The sequence below is a fragment of the Corvus kubaryi genome, unplaced genomic scaffold (genome assembly GCF_017639235.1).
Source record: "Corvus kubaryi isolate FWS band 111438036 unplaced genomic scaffold, C.kubaryi_AGA036_p1.0 37394, whole genome shotgun sequence".
NCBI lineage: Eukaryota > Metazoa > Chordata > Aves > Passeriformes > Corvidae > Corvus > Corvus kubaryi.
The window spans coordinates 4,688,325-4,705,564 of NW_024581133.1; the positions used below are offsets into that span (position 1 = coordinate 4,688,325).

The window sequence follows — 17,240 nt, forward strand, 5'->3', positions numbered from 1 at the left end:
TCTCACAAACCCAATGTCTTCTCTCAATTATTTCATTTTTTCCTCTACCCAGAAATGCACAGAAAGTCATTGCCAACATCGCTTGTCCATATTTTCTGTTAATTACAGGAGAAATCAACTATCAGATTTCATGAGCATGCGAGGCAGTATTTATGACTATAACTTCTGGTTCACATCCGAAGAAATTTGACAAGATACTTCTTAAATAATGAGCAGAAATATTCACGCGAATTAATAAATTCTTGGTCCCCTCATATAATCGTTTCATAAAAACATTCTTATACCACACTTTCATTGACAAAGCACTGTCTAGGTTCACAGGTGCAAGTAGTTATACAAGTAGTTTATCCCAAATGCAGAAATTTGAAAATCCACGGAGCCAGACCAAAGCAGAAGTGTTATCCTGCCCCTGACCTGCCCACTACAACAGAGCCCAGGGCAATCACCAGGAGGAATCTTCTCTACAGTCACTTTATTGAGCCAAGTCACCAAGGGGCTGGCAAGGAAGACCATGAAGGATTTGTACATCCTTTTTCCAAGGAAGTGGCCACTGTCAAACTCCATCACACCAAACCCAGCACTGCTCTGGCAGTGGCCCACGAGCTGCCCTGCAAGCCACTGACCACGCTGGGGTCACAGACCTGAGGTCTTTGTGGTGTTCCCACACAGCCCAAGACATTTACTCCCCATCAGCTGCAGAAAGCTCGGGAACAACACAGTCCAAGTACAAAGATGTAAAACGTGGACCACTCTGATTCAAATTATTCATTGAAAATTACTGACTTGTGTCCTTCAAATGCCTTTATTATTTATTACAAAGATTTTTAAGTGTGCCTCAGAAGGGTATGTTAATTCTAAATTTCATTCAGAACAGCAACTTGCATTACCAAATACTTAATTATCAGTAAATTTACAGTGTCCTTGGGCACTGTTGGGTAATCAGAATGCTATTGTTTTCATTAAACAGCATTCTACTGATAGCACTAATGACTTCAGTTCTGCTTGATCAACAAGCAAATGATGCTTATTTGCTGTTATGATAATTAATTGGCCTTTCAGGTGTTTTCACACCCCAATTCATTACTAAGAATAAGAATTTTAATGTGAAACACCTTAAAAATAATATCAGCATTCATCAAAAATACATTCTAAAAAGTGGTTTAATACTTTTTCCTTTTCTCATGATTTCTAATACAACATTCTCTGCCTAAAAACTGCAGGGGGAAAAAACCACACTTAACTCCATTTCAAAGACCCAGGTTGAGCCTGAGCATTGTAAATATTCAGTTCATTTTATGCCTGTCTGAAATTCCAATAAGTCTAAGGAGATTTTCTGATTGAAACTTCTTTTGTTTTTTCTCCTCTGAAGATTGAAGAAAACAGCCAACCTCACTTTCCCATAGTAGCAAGAAGGATCAAAAAATATGACTGAAATGGACTGTAGAAGTGAACAGACTGCTCGTGCAACCCAGCCATTCCTGCTCCAAACTCCACACCTGGTGGATGAAATACTGTAGTCCAGCCTTCAGACCATGGAAGAGGGCTGTGGATAAGAAAATTCCAGATTCAAATTGAACTGCACCTTGAAAAGCCACCTGAAAAGAGTGCACCAGTCTTCCCACCTGTCACCAATGTGGATGTGTTCAGTTTAACCTCCCAACAAGGACAACATTCAGAACATCTTCCCATGTCTTAACTAATCTGATATACCAACCCACATCAGCAGTTACCCTCTTCTTTGCAGATGAGTTTCTCAAACCCTGGATTTTTTCTGCAAGCAAAAAAGCCCCAACATTTCAAATAAAGGTCTCAGTGATTTTTCTACTTTTCACTGCCCCTTCACTTCACTAAATATTTTTAGAACATTCTGCCTTTTAGGTCATTTCAAAGATTATATCTTTCATGTCTGCAAATTAAAAAATAAATACTAGAAGTTCACAAGCTTTTGGGCGCTCAAAGGTAACTGTTATTTGCTGCTGTTGTTGTTACTTTCTAGAATTTTTTGTTCCCACAAATGTTCCAAATGGCACACCCCAATGTTATGGCATAAGGGAAACCTTCATGGGCATGTAGAAAATACAGAATACTACTAAGCTCTACTGAAGAATATTCCTTAGTGTTACTTTAGGTTTACTACACTCCCAAGAATTTGTCACGAATTTTTGGAACACTTTTTTTTCTGCTTAACTTCTTCCCAGAGCTACTTCCTGAACATATCTCATAAAACTGAATCTCATGCTTTGCTTTTAAAAATTACCAGTTTTTAAAGAGAGAAAATGCTGTTTCCAGGTAGGCTGTGCTAGATTTTCTGACATGATCAGCTGTAATGGCGATGCTCTTACTTGCTTTTTCAGAATTACAGAATACAAGATTTGCTGGATGTTCTACCAGTGAACTATCAAACAACGACAACAAAAAAGCATACAACAACAACAAAGCATTATTCTTCTATGTCCCCATATTCATATTAAACATGATTTGACAGCCATTACAAGCCACTTGTTCCCAAAAGCATACAGACAGTTCTGTGGATATATCAAAGGCAGAAGTGAAGAATGATACTGAAAAAAACCTCACTGTAAACAAACTGGATGTTTGTCAAAAAACAAGCTGATTGTTTGTCTGTAAATATTGACCAAACTAAGGTTTTAGCTTTGCTATTTGCTGACTGAAGAGCAGCACAGGCAAGTACACAGGACACACAAGATTAGTCTGAATTCCAAACTTGGCAATCAGGTTCCAGCTACTACAGGGACTCTACGCAACAAAGCAAACAACCAGTGGCAGCCACATGCATTTACCAAGAAATCATTACAAATATTTTATCATTATACTTCAACATTAGAAAGAATCACGATTTGGTTGCTGAGAATGTATTTACTTCCAGGGACAGCTCATTGATTTGATTTAAAGAGCAGTTTGAGATAACCCACTAATCAAATACCCACATATGATACATTTTCCTGCTTTTTAAATTTAACTTGCAAATGCACAATGAACACTTGAAAAGTACCTCATAATTTTCACTTAGTGTAACTGTGTTTTTCATATAGTCTGATCATCTCTTTGCTGCATGAAGCAATGTACATTTTGTTCTCAATCTTAATAGAAACTGTAACTGGATGAGAATGAACTAACACATTTTTAAAGGCAAATTTAAGCACCAAAAGCAACCGTAAGACAGCAAGACATAAGTTGTAAAACCCATACTAATACTTTAAAGCCAGGTGGATTGTTGCTAGTTCAGCACTGAAATAACTATCTATCGTGTATATTCTGCCAAGACACTTAAAAAGCACATTATCCAAGTATCCTACCTACTCTGTAAAGAAAAAAGAAATTAATGGTTATTCATGTGCTCAGAATAAATAATAACTGCTGTTTCCAGAGAGAAAGGAGCTGTATATTTTCCTTTTGTCTCTGTTTCTTCCCAAAGGGAGAAAAATTTTTTGCTAATCCAACATCAACATGGTTGCAATAAAAGTCTATTAATAAAATATTATCAATTAGTACATCACAATGAAACACATTCTCTTCTTGTTCCAGCATAGGCATTTTACACTCTCTTACAAATATGCCATTTTTACAAAAGACACGTATGAGAAAAGTATCTCAAATTAAGCAGGCTTATAAACAGGATTTGCAAACTGGTGCTAAGATAAATAAAAACAAAATTCAGACGACTTAATTATGGCATGTGAATGTTATTTGTCAGAGATTCAGTAGAAAGCCTGTAGTAAACGTGAACCCTGTCCAATGCCTGTACCACGAGGCTGCCTTCCTGCCCTGGTCAATTCTCAGACATGAGACAGCCAGGGATACACGAGAAATATGCAGCCAGCATGCAACAGCCAGGAATTTTCCTGCACAGCGACAATTTACTGGTCTCTGAAATTCTTATTCATAATTACCACGTTCATTTTAAATTCAGCAATGACGAAAGAGTATTTTGTCCTTAGGACCATCTTGAAAAACCAAGAGAGGGGCGTAGGTGGAGACACAACGAACTCCGGAGCCAAACTCGGATACAACATCATTAACCTCCACACGTAACACTCAGAGATGGAGCCAAGGCTCCTCCAACCCTGAACCATTTACCACATGCATGCCCTTCCTAGAGCAAAGTGAGGATTGGCATGCTGCCTGTGTCTCAGTTCTGCCAAGGGCAGAAAGGCTTTTGCACATCAGTAGATGAGGCAGAACCAATTCCTTAATGTCATATCAACCTTTTCATCAAAGTCGTCAGATACTACTTTAGAGAAGGAATAAAGAGGCATGTGCCAGCTATGAGACTAATGAATAGCTTTCCTCCAGCAAAACATAATTCAGCATGAACTTCACGTTACTGTTCTTTCCACCCACTCACACATCTCCAGCTGATACTACTCAACCACAATGCCAACAAGTAAAACCACACACCTTTTAATTCAGCTATTGTACACCAGCACTAGGATTTCATTTTACAGTGCCATCCTATAGCTGCCTAACCTCAAACATTATTTACATTATTTACGTGCCTCCTTTTTTTAAAACATGCATGGAACCTGGAGGGAGAAACACAAGTGACAAAAGAGAACACTTTGGAGAGCAAAGATATTGAGACTGGTAGCTTTCATTAAAACATTAAAGACCATTATAAGCCTCAGTCCCATTTACAGCTCAGAACCAAAGAGTTCTGAAGCAGAAGGAGGACACCACTAAAACAAAGTATGATTAAGTATTGAGTCAGGAAATGGTTTGGAAACATATAATATTAGCTTGTCTGAAGAGTGAAAGAGTATCAAGATATATTTAAGCAAAAGACTAATACATCTCAGAAAGGCACATGTTCACTGAGTGTATCAGGAAGAGATCAGAGAGTACAGAAAGTCCAGGAACACTCGGGTTTTATTTAGAAGAAAAACAACCCAACATCTGTGATCATTCAAGAACCAAGCCTCAAGTATGCATAAACTGTAAGGAGCCCAAAGACACATATACACCCAAGTACCTCACAGTGATCATCAACAACAAAGAAGGAAGAAAATTCCCCACTGCTGTCTTATTCTGTAAGTATCCACAATGGAAATGTTATACTTAAACATTTGTAATGTTTAAGTAATATTATTAACATTAAAATAACATATAACATTAAAAATGTTATACTTAAACATATGTAATGTTTAAGTCTGTAATGGGCTATTTTTGATAGGGGTTCCATGTAGTCTGATCTAGAACATTTTGTTCTTAGTGAGCATCCAGTTCCAGAGAAATAGTTTCACTTGGACCGACCCTAACCCATAGATGTCAGGGAATATACAGAGGCATTACACATTTTTAAGGACTTGGTTTGGAAAACTGGGAAATTTGGATTCTGCACGCCTCCACACGCGGCATTTGGGGAAGCTTGTTATGTTCATTTAAGACATTCTTAATTCCAGCAGTCCACTGTCCCCTTTGCTGGTGATGCAGTTAGAAAGTACTCTTATTTTCCAGTCCTCATAAGAGAGTCTGGAAACCCTCCTGTGCTTTTCTTAGTGATGGCTCATTTACTTTAATTTCAACAATAAAAATGCATATTTCAAACCTTCACTGGTAAGCAAAAACATACTGCAATGACTGCTCCAACAAACCTGATTGCACAGCAAAATAAAGTTACTTTCTTTCTCTTTTTTCCATAAACCAGAAATATTGCCTATTTTAGATGAAAACATAACAAAAATTAGCAGAGGAGCTCTTATCTCTGAAACACTGAAATCTTTACATAGCTTCAATAATTTGCCATTATATTCTTACACTGAAACTCTCATTAAAATAAAGAAAAGTTTTTATTGTGCAGCCTTACTTTCTACTGGTCAAACCACTACTTATTAGAGAAAGAGCAAAACATTCCCAGGGTATCTCTTATAGATGCTTTCAAAAAAAGAAAAATTTAAAACCAAGGAAAACATTGGTGTCCCCATATACTATGACATGAACATGACTCACAGGAGTAGACAACAGACCAATCACATTTTTCCCAAACCTTCTCAAAGGGCAACCTCCACAGACTGATGCTAAATGAGCCACCTCTCAGTGACTGGGAACACAAGAACTCAGCATTTCAAACTCAGCTTTTCTAGCTATCACTACTTTCAGTATTTAAAGCTGGGCTCAAAATTGAGCTAGGAACTTGGCTAGTAACTTCACTGGACACAACACAACGGAAACCCAGCTCATCCATGGCCCTGCAGTACGAACAGCAATACAAGTTTTTGTCCACGAAAGGATGAAACATGATGCAGAGGGCAGTGACACACAGCAGCTAGTGCATTTTAATAGCTAATTTTACAGCTATAATCCACTTCCCACAGCTACTGTTAACAATCAGCACCTCATTTCAGGAGCTGACTTCTGCTACGTGTTGAGGGGTCACTGTGTGTTGGGCTGATTAACCACCCTCCATGTGGCACAAGCTCAGCAAATTGAAATACCAGCTTCATTCTCACACGCTGGTCACAGCAAACTTGCCACATAACTTTAGCAGCCTGTCCTTCTTCAGGATGTTACTGAGTGACTTGCAGGCACACCAGGTGCAGCCTGTTTTTACTTACTGCAGTAGTTATGTGGAGATTGGGGATGCACTCTGCAAAGCACAGTCCAGGAAACAGGAGACAATGTTCTCAAAAGAATTAGACAGTAAACTGAATAAGATCTGAGACTACTGCTGTGATCTATTCATAAGAAGTTACTTTTAACTCTTCTTGCATTCAAAATAACCGGTTCTATCCCAAGTTTTAAAAGCATTTCCAGCTCAGTATGAATTTTCCATCCAATATTACAGATATTACAGGCAATACAATTTTAAAATATATGCATTTCAAGGGCATTTAACAGCACCCAGATGTCCAGCTACCTTCACTAATAGAAAGAGCCAGCAGTAACAAGTTCCTAAAATTACCTACTTGGATAGAATTGTGTTCTGGATTAGTACTGGGAAAGTATTAAAGACCATTTTTCAAAATCAGGCCTGCAGGTTCCTCAGAAACAGGTTTTGCTTTTACCTCTGAGGAATACAAATATGCAGTGTTTTTGTTCTTTGCAGCTCAGTGATTTACTGGCATGCCTCTTCCCATAAAATATTTGCATATATCTGAGAGTCAAACTGTTCTGATACATTCTGCATTTGCCAGGAAGTGAACGCTTCAGTTCAGTGTAACTGAACATTTAAAGAACGACAGGCACCAGGACAAATGGCAGCATAATTAACATACCAATGAAGAGCCAGTTGTTAATTACTATCCATTTTAGGCATTTTGTATGAGCAACTTACCTGAAAAGCCTTTCCATCTGCATGCTGGCAAAGCCAGTAATTAAACAATTCAACACCCCTTTTGCTTGATTAGAGAAAAAATTACAATTATTTTATATTATTCTGCTTGTCACATGCAGTTGACATTCAGATGAGAAAAACCTGCAGCAGCCCAGATCCAGGCATTTGAAATGAATACTATGAGCTGTACTTGAACAAAACAGCAACACATACACATCCAGGGCAGATGCAAGCTAACAGAGGCTCCTAAATTGACCCAGCTGATTACACCTTACAGTACCTGCTGGGCTGCAGGGAAGGCAGCACAGTTGCTACTCCTAACAGAGAAAGTACCACTTTCCTCTAACGGGGACTTCAGATGCTCCCTACAGAAAGGAATCTGAATTTATAAGCTGTTGAAAGACTTGGGAGTAGCACCAGCACAATGCCAGGATTCATTTACATTTCAACAACGCTAACTGAGAAGTCAACACAAAGCTCAGCACAGCTCCACAGAGAAAAAACAGTGGTTACAGGAGTTGTGAGAAAGGTAGAGGCACCTAGGTGTGAAAAGCAGGATTGAAACCATGGGATAGAAATACTAAAGATAGGCACAATGGAAACAAACGCTGACAAAAAAGAGAGAGGAAGCAGAAAGTTTAGAAACATTCATCAGTATGTAGAGTATCCAAAACAAAGGATTTCTCTTTCTCCCTGTGCAGATGGCTTTGCTCAAGGAAAACCAGCGTGCTTTGGGTACAAAAAAAAGGAAATTACATCTATCTTGAAAACAGCTTCTAATTCATTACACATCGCATGACTATGGCCACTAATCCATGTAAACAATAAAACTGAGATCCATTTGAAATTCTGACTATCCAAAATAAACTCTGAATCAGCCCTTGCTAAAAAATTGTCATTCCCCATTTCATCCTGCATTTTCAAACCATGTAATTTCTGCACATTAAAGGGCAGATCTTGCCAAAATCCTGTAACGTTTTGTGACAAAGTAGTCTTCCTGGAACAGACAAAAAGTGCATGGTCCATGGGGGTTTACTCAATCTATTAATTTTCATGGGGATTTTTATTTGAAACAATGGAAGACGATGAATGATTTTTTTTTAAAGTTTTTTCTTTAATAACAATGTGCATCTATCTCACTTGGGTTATAATCAGAAGGTAAATAAAATGTACAAATGCAGCCTCATAGAATTTTTCCTTTCCTCACTTGACAGAATGATTGATGCAGATGGGGTGACAGGAAATGCTTTAGAGCTGAACAAAGAAAACACTGTTAGCAAGAAGTAAACTGTACCAATGGTTTGTAGAGCAAGCATCCACCCACGATTTCTGGAATGTCACATTTTTAGCCCGTGCCGTCCAGAAAATGTGATGTTTTGCATGAAATAAGTTACAGAATGGTGAAGGAGCACCTCTGACTCCGCAGATTTCTTTCTCACACAACCTTTATTGAGCACACCCCTAGAGTCAGAGAAGTAGCTTGGGTTGCTATCTGCTATCTGCACCCAGGGCAGCATCTCTGCTCTCCCCAGAGCTGGCGAGACAGAACAGCTCATCCTGAGCTGATTCATCCATCTCTAAGTACTGCTGGCCAGCCAAAGACACTTTGCTATAGATAGACTGGAAAATCTGCCAGAGATCTACAAGAGCCGCGATCTAAATTCCCATCTCTTAAACTCAAGACCCCTCTTTCTCTTTTCTACTGCAAATTTTAATAACATTGTAATTTCTGCAGGTAGCACTGAATTAACATATTTTCCATTCCTGCTTGTCAGTTATGAAGCAGTAAGCCCCCCAAAATTACTCTGAACGACACACATATCTGATCTTCACAACCATTTAAGCATAATCTGTGAATACATCTTCATAATGACAGCCCCATTTCTGTCCTCTTAATAACAATAATCACTACATCAACAGGGTTATTTTGCCTTGACTATTTTGAAAAGGCTATTTTTTTTCTTTTCTACCTAATCTCTATTGCAATTTTCCTTACTGCTAAGAAATATCAGCAACACCATATGGTATTACAGAAATCAGCAATATCTCTTTTGTTTTGCGTTTTTATTAGAGGCATGGGGAAACATCATTCTATTGAAAAAAAATACTTGGAACTAACCACAAGCTACATATGCAAATTTTAAACAACTATTTTGTGATAGAAGAGACAAAATCTTTTGTATGCCCTATACCTATATATTAGAAATACAAAAATGACACTTTTTCAATGCCAATTACTGCTCAGTACACAGTCCTGAAGGACAAAACATAATCACAGAACAATTCAAGAGGCATTGGCATCTCATACCACAGTTTGACTGAATTAAGGACCAATTCTGCAGTACAAGAGCTATGAAAACACAAGAAGAAAAAGATCTGCAATGTACACCTCCCATTAGCTAATGAGTGTTCTAATTTTCAAACCTTTTTTTTTTTTTAACTTTATCTTAGAATGATGACTACTTTTTTGCATACCAGAAACATCAGAGCTCATTATAACCTCCATCACTACAACACTCCATTTACTCCCCAGGATGCTGTTAAATTGATTTTTTAGTTTACTGGATAGCCTGTATTGTAATGAAGGGCAGAGCAGCAGCAATAAAACACAACTTTTGGGCTTTGAGTTGAACAATTCTGAAATCTGAAACATTGAAGTAGATTCTTTTTTTAAAATCACCAATTTCAAAGCTTCATTAAATCTAAAGAAAAGAATGGCCAGATTGTCAGAAAGCCAATTCCTTTCGGGAATATGGACTGAGCAGCATCAAAAAAATTCTTCCACAGCACTTAATACCTTAGTAACTTCAGCCCAAATGTAAGAATGGGTAACAAATTATTTGGTTCTCAGAATATCTAGTTCAAGTAGGAGAATGATTTATCTCCACTTAACTCCCAAGCCAAACAAACACATAAAAACCAAAACCACCTCCCAGAACCCACTGCACTTGCCTAAACCAAGAGCCCAGATGCAGGGCTGAGTTGCAAGTCTTCACAAATAGGATGGAAAATTTGCTGTTAACTCATTACAAAGTGAAAGTAAAGAGAACTTATTTCATAACCTTTCTTCAAGTTAAAACACCAGGCTTTTTTTATCTTGGATTAGCCACAGGCTGAAAGTATCCCTCATGAGCTGCTGTGGTTGCAGTAGTAACGTCCTAAGCCCCAACAACTCCTTTCTCTCGTGTCACACCACCTCTCTCTACACATTTCTAGCAGATGCCCTTTTGAGGACATGTTGCTCCCCATACCTTTGTATTTTGGGCTCTCTGCTTAAACAGAAATCTCTAAAAGGAGCTTCAGAGATTACATGAACAAGTCAGTTACCTTTTCTTTTTTTTTTCAATTAAATATAAAAATACAACCCTAAGGATTCATAAAATCTTAAAACATAGCCAAAAATGCATCCGATGGGATCTTGTCTCTAAAGGAACTCCAGATAAACTCCAAAATCTCATGATACTTGACTTATGAGTTCATGCCATTTTGGCAATACAGCTGTGTGTACTACTTTCCATCTAGGGGTATCTCACTGGGAAGAACTGAAAGGATGCCAACAGTTCATTTCGCATCACCTGACCACAACAGAAAGTTGGGTCAGACTGGAACTCCTCACCCAAAACCAGGTAATGTCTCAGGAAAAAAAAATTCCTAAACTCATTAAGAGCTTTATGTTTTCATCCCACCTTGGCTAATACAAGAATCACCACTCCATGGATCACACTCAGGTTAAGTAAAAACTGAACCCAGAGTAGCAACAGTTACGGACAAAGTTTGCATTCCAAAAATAATACATTTAAAACAGACGTGGCACTAAGTTACTCTGCTGCAAGCAGTAATTTACGAAATGCTTGCTACACCTCCACACTTTTTTTGTTCTTAAATCCCATTTAATATGCCAATCTTATTGCAGGAGGAAATAAATTAACTGTGATGCTTTGTGCCAATGCAGATGAGCTTCCCACACACCTGTATTGTGTTTCGCGCTCCAGTTCGTCATCCAGAGTACGAGAAGCCAACAAAGTGCTCCTAACCAGACCCGCTCCCAAGGCTGAGCATGCAGGAAGAGGAAGCAGCTTAGCCCACACAGCCCCTCACTGTGTCAGGGTGATGTCCAGCTGCAGCTATGCACAAACACCTTCACCAAAAAGAACCATCAGCGTAGATCTAACACAGCGCAGGAAACCCACAGAGGTGGCCTTACCCACACCACAGATTTGGTCCCTGACACCGCAGTTCCTGTGAGCTTCAGACGGGTACGGATGCAAACTGCCCCCACTTCTATGAACTTCCCTAACCCAAACTCTCCGTTAAAAAGAGATCAGCGGGAAAACAGATAAATCTGCATCTAACACAAGAGAGAAGATGCTGCCATGGAGCAGTGCATGGTTCTGTAGCAGGAGATCCCACACTGAAAGACCTTCACATGGTTAGAGAACACCCAGCTTTTCTCTCTCTCTGCTAATCCCCATTCCACTATCTAGAATATGAATAAAACCACATGTATTTGTATTGTGGTAGATGGAAGTTAATGTCCTGCCTAAATTACCAACTGTTATTAGAACCCCAGACAATTGCTTAATAAAAATTTAATCATATTGTAATTTCTAATCATCATTAAAGATGCTTAATAAGTTAATCTCTCTATTGTGCTCCCCTAACATTGCAGATCAGAAAGTCAACTGGTGCAAGGTGGCACAGCTTCACCACTACTAATAGGGCTACTTTCATGTTACTCCAGCTGAGGATCTGTCCCCAAGAGAAAACAACAGGATTAAAATCATTGCACTACAGATTTTGACTGGTTTCTCTGCATTGCTTTGCAGCTACTTAAAAAAAAAAAAATAAGAACAGCAACAAATTATGATTTTAAAAAGCCACAGTACAAGTCAAGGTATTTCACACAGCTCTATCTTCTGCTGTCCGTGGTAGAGCAGAGGCAGCATTATGCTACAGATCGAGGGTCCCCTTTCCTCACAGCTCCCCACTTCGACTTCGCCCCTGGTGTCTGACAACAACGCTCACGCATGGAAAACGTGGGAGGATCATTAACAGGCAGCGAGTTTGTCATTCAGCTCAGAGCCGCTCCAACCGCCCAGACAGGGAGCAGAATGATGCTCTGTAACCTCAGCCTTGCAGAAGGTGATCTTGGTTCACTTCAGGAAACCAACACGTCTCCTCATCCTTCCCACGGACCGGCAATCTGTGCTTCAGAGAGTTTGAGGACCACACTGCAAGTCAACTTTCACCGTGTCACATGCACAGAGATGCACACAGACAACACGCTTGGCTCTTCTTTCCCTTTTTTTATGTTTCCTCAGTGACCCCATTACACTCCCTCAATTCACGAAGCAGTCACAGGAGAACAGTGGTGAAGTCCTACTCAGAGGCAGGAGCAGTCCGTGCATGCCGTACCTCCTGCAACCACATCTTTTTGTGGCTTCAGCTGCAGGCAGGTGGGTACAGAAAGTGGAAAAGGTTGGTGCAAAAGGGGCACTGGGCTCTGCTGTAACTCAGCAGTTTCAGCACTGATGTCTAAGCGGACAGGGCCGTTCCTTCAGTGTGTAACTTGGAGAGCAGATGGGAGAACGGCAAACCAAACCCAAGTCAAAAATGTTGTTTGTATCCTCCTCTGTCTGCAAAACTGATTGTAGCTGTGAGTGCACACAGTGAAACTCTCTGCTACGGTGCACAACATGGCACCCTGAAAGCTAAATAGTATTAATTTAATAACCTTCCATTAAATATTTATTTTCATTTAATATGTAGAATTCTGATATTAAAACTTAATCTGACTGACAAATATCAGTTTCTGCTCACTGTATTGGCGCCTACTGAACCAAATTCATTGTTTATATCATAATATTTACTTTCAGCATGACAACTACACTACCAACTACAGCAGGATTTAATCTAATGAACAAGCTTTAAACATTAATTGGCATTTACTCAAATAAGCCTTTAATTGTCAGAACTCAATCTGACTCCACAATAAAAAAATGACACAATGCAAGCACATATTAAAACAAGTAAAACTGGAATTGACCTTTAATAGCAATATACTTCCTTAGCATCGAGCCCAGTGTAAGATCTGTTGTTCCACTTATTTTTAGTGTCAGATACTTGTTGATCCACAACAAGTTGACCCAATACCTCTCCAAAATATCACTCTGTCCTTTCATCCAAACTCACTTTATTCCATCACGCACTAATGAAAACAGATGCTGCATCTCACAGACACGTAACACAACGTCGGTGAACGCATTCCCTCAAGAAAATTTCAATGGGAAAATGTTTGTAAGTTTCTTTTGTCAAGTACTCTAGTACTAACAGCAAATATTTACTGCATCCTTTGGAAAGCAAACAAACACAGGGCACATGCCGAGGTGCCCTTGGTCAGTTTCAACACCCTGTCCTGGCTTCACGAGCCGACAATAACGCTGACAAACGCAGAGGCAGGGAAAGCCAATGTTCCTACTCATGCCCAGGGCAGGCACGGCTCCGCACTGCCCGTCCCCGCTGCTCTCCTGCCCTATGCCCGCGAATGCTTATGCACAACTCTTCATTTCTGCAGGGCTGCACCCAGCGCCGGCAGCCGGGGCGACAAGGGCGGCGTGTCCCGAGGAAGCCCCACGGGCTCCCGGCTATGCTGGCCCGGCTCTGCCCGGCCCGTGGCCCCGCGGGGGCGGCGGGAGGAGCGGCGGGACCGCTGCGGGGACTGCGCCGGGCCGGGCCGGGCGGGGGGAGCGGCGGCGGGGGCGTGTTGTGCGGCGGGGCCACTTGGGGCGAGACGGCAGCTACTCACCGGGAGGGTTTACCGCCGCCGGCGTTGCCATCTTGTCTCTGAGAAGGATTAAGACAAATGCAAGAGGGGCGGAGGGATGCTCAGAGCAGCCCGGGGGAGGCGCGGGAGGGGGCAGGCAGCTGGCGCCAGGGCGGGCGGGCCGGGCGGCGCGGGGGCGGCGGCTGCTCCCGCCCCGGGACCGGCGGCGCTGCCCGCTCCGTGCCCAAGATGTCCGATGGCCCCGCGCCGCCTCTGCTCATGCGCCGCGCTCAGTGAGCATGTGCCGGGCGGCCGCACATGTGCGCTGGGCCCGCGGCCGCCGCTGCCCGCCCGGGACCCCCCGCAAGAACCGGCGGGAGCGGCTCCCGACACGGCCCCGGAGCGGCCGCCCCCGTCGGGGCTCGAACCCGCGGCCCCGGGGCGCGAACTTCCCTGAGGCAGGGGCAGCCGGCGCGGCCCGCGGGCGGTGGGGGCGCGGCGCCCTGGGTGGGTGCGGCCCGATGCTCCCGAAAGCAGCGGGGGAATGGGTGCTGTCCGTGACCTCCGGCACTGAGGGGGAAGGTTGGGATGCTGTGTATCACCCTTAGATTGAGGGAGAAGATTGGGGTGCTGTCCGTGACCTCCGGCACTGAGGGGGACCTTAGATTGAGGGAGAAGATTGGGGTGTTGTCCGTGACCTCCGGCACTGAGGGGGAAGGTTGGGATGCTGTGTATCACCCTTAGGTTGAGGGAGAGGATTGGGGTGCTGTCGGTGACCTCCGGCACTGAGGGGAAAGGTTGGGATGCTGTCACTCAGCCCCTAAATTGAGGGGAAAGGTTGGGGTGCTGCCAGCTGCCCCCTAAACCGAGGGGGGAGATTGTGGGGCAGGTCACCACCACCCAGAGCTGAGGGGATGCCGAAGGGAGCTGTAGAACAATGTTACCGCCATCCGTGGTGTTCCCAGACAATGACATCCCTTCTCCCCTGAGGTGATAATGTATTTTGGGAGGTGGAAGGGGGGGATGGAGCCCCATGAGTTCACACTTACCAAGTGTACAGAAGTATCCAGGAATTCAGACATTCTGTGCCCTTCCAGGTGGAGTATATGAATGGTATCATATTCCTCTGAAAACCTTAGTTTGGCTCACACTATCAATTACAATCAAACAGTTGATCCTTTGTAACTCAGCTCACATTTCAAGGCTTTGGATCACAAACACAAGGACAAAAAATACGCTTTCAATGAAATGGGAGATTTTTCTCATAATCTCATAACTCAGGTCTTCGAGGGGAAAAAAACTCCAAGAATTAAACTGTAAGATTTCTGAAAAGCCACTGGTGTGATAACTGCAGCAAGTCACGTGTAATGTGTGTGAAATACTGGAAAAAAAATAATGAATTTTGATGGCTTTGTCATCCCCCTGGAATGCTGCAAAGTCCTGTTAATCTTTAAATGCCTGCCCATGGCTGTGCTCAGTTGCCCTGAACAGCCCTGCAGAAGTTGATGGGAGCAGTCAAAATGAAAAGTTGCAAATCAATCCCTTGCTTTGCCAAATGAGTAACCTGAACCAGTTTATCCATTAAGATGTAAATTGGCAGAAAGACGGGGAAAGCATGGAGGCTGTGTTTACTCATTTCCTGTAGAGGAGTTAATCAGAACGGCACTAAACGCCCCTGGTTATCTAGAAAGTTTACTTTATCTTTGATTTATTGTGCTTTTCCCTATCAGATGTGGAGCTGTTTTTCTAAGCATCTTACTGCTTTAGTGCCTGCTGATGCTGTCGAGTTTTGGATGCTCAGCAGGCAATCTTAATTCTTATCTCAAGGCATTTACCCTGCTAATATTAGACTGTTAATATCAGCAGTTTTGTAAATGCAACTTGTTTCTGTTCAGATAAAACATCGTAATTTGAGGGAATCTTGGTCACAGTTTTTCTAGACCCTCACATTTTATGAGGAAGGCAACATTTGGACTGACCCTGCTGCAGAGTCATAGCTCAATTCCTTTAAGTTTCTGCAAAGTCTGGTGTTCAGATTGCCCAGGTAATGCTGGTCATGAAAGCTTTTCCATGAGCTTCCATTATGTAGGTGAGATATATGCATAAAGGGTAAAAGATCAAGCTCCTGATACTATAATGATAGTAGAAATACCTTCTAAAACCAGAATTTATAGCATTAGGCACTTCTGAAGTGTCCTCCGAAGACCTTTACAAGTGTTCAGAGGTTAAACTTTATCTCTCCCTTACCAGAAAAGCACTAATATTTCTTATTTCGTTCCTATTTTAGAGATAAGGAAGCCACCCCAAAAACCCTGAGAGATACGACGGTGCACTATCATAGCTTTCAACGGATGGAATGAGTCCTGCAAAGACTGAATATAAACCAACAAAACCACTCAAGTGCCTGTGCTGTCCCCTTGTGTGGTATCCCGTGAGATGTTAGATTAGCCCAGAAAAAGCACATTACAATGTATTTCATACTGTGTTCTGCCTAAATAAGACCTTGGGGCTTAGAATAGAACAGGTTCTGTCAAACCTTCTGTGATTCAGACACAATTATGCAAAATAAAGCTGCTTTCCTTTTTTTGTTTGGTGTCAGCTTCGTTGACTCGCTCTGTTCGGTTTCACACGCAATTCTTTGTTCGCTTAAATAGATTGAGAAATGAATTGATTTTCTCTCCTCCCCATCTTCTCTATCTTAAAAGCCAGTATTAGCAGATTCTTTCAGAACCCCTGAAACAATCCATAAATTAATGGAATTATTCTCTGTTTATCTGAAATACACTACTTCCTTGCTATCTTGTCCTGAGCCTTTCCAGATCTGTGGGGAGATCCATAACACTGGCAACTGGAGAGAGAAACCATCGCTGCTCTTAAAATTGTTTTCTAGCTATGGAGAAAGTGCACGCTCCGTGTTTTACTTGCACTGTAATTTAAGAAACACGTACACAGTAAAGCAGGAAATCAATTTAGTTACTGAATGAATTCATGTTTTGTTAAGTTCTTGCTGAGCTACGTACCTTGAAAGCCTAATTCCTGTGGAATGGGGCTCCTCACAACAAAAGCAGGGACAGCGCTAGACTCTACCCTGGTACTTGCAGAGAGATTAAAGAGGGCTGTATCAATACCAAGCACAAAATATGATGGATATGCAAGATAGCAATATGCAAACGTTTCACTGTTCCT

General features: G+C 41.6%; 1 protein-coding gene and 1 long non-coding RNA gene across 6 annotated transcripts in view; one reads left to right on the forward strand and one right to left on the reverse strand.

Annotated features, from left to right (window-relative positions):
- Positions 1–14,230, reverse strand: part of ARNT2 (aryl hydrocarbon receptor nuclear translocator 2) — a 99,005-nt gene extending 84,775 nt beyond the window's left edge. For 3 of the 4 annotated variants that reach the window (XM_042039233.1, XM_042039234.1, XM_042039229.1), the window contains exon 1: positions 14,097–14,229. In XM_042039233.1, the coding sequence (XP_041895167.1) occupies positions 14,097–14,127 (31 nt within the window). In that variant the 5' untranslated portion in view covers positions 14,128–14,229. Of the gene's footprint in view, positions 1–14,096 lie in introns of all 4 variants that reach the window. The other variant, XM_042039230.1, reaches the window with a different exon arrangement.
- Positions 14,231–14,547: 317 nt separating this feature from the next.
- Positions 14,548–16,640, forward strand: LOC121669782. Of its 2 annotated transcripts, none has more exons than XR_006017893.1 (2): positions 14,548–14,636; positions 16,342–16,640. It is a non-coding gene; the product is annotated as an uncharacterized LOC121669782 (long non-coding RNA). The 2 variants fall into 2 exon arrangements; XR_006017892.1 differs by having other exon boundaries at positions 14,574–14,772.
- The last annotated feature ends 600 nt before the right edge of the window (positions 16,641–17,240 follow it).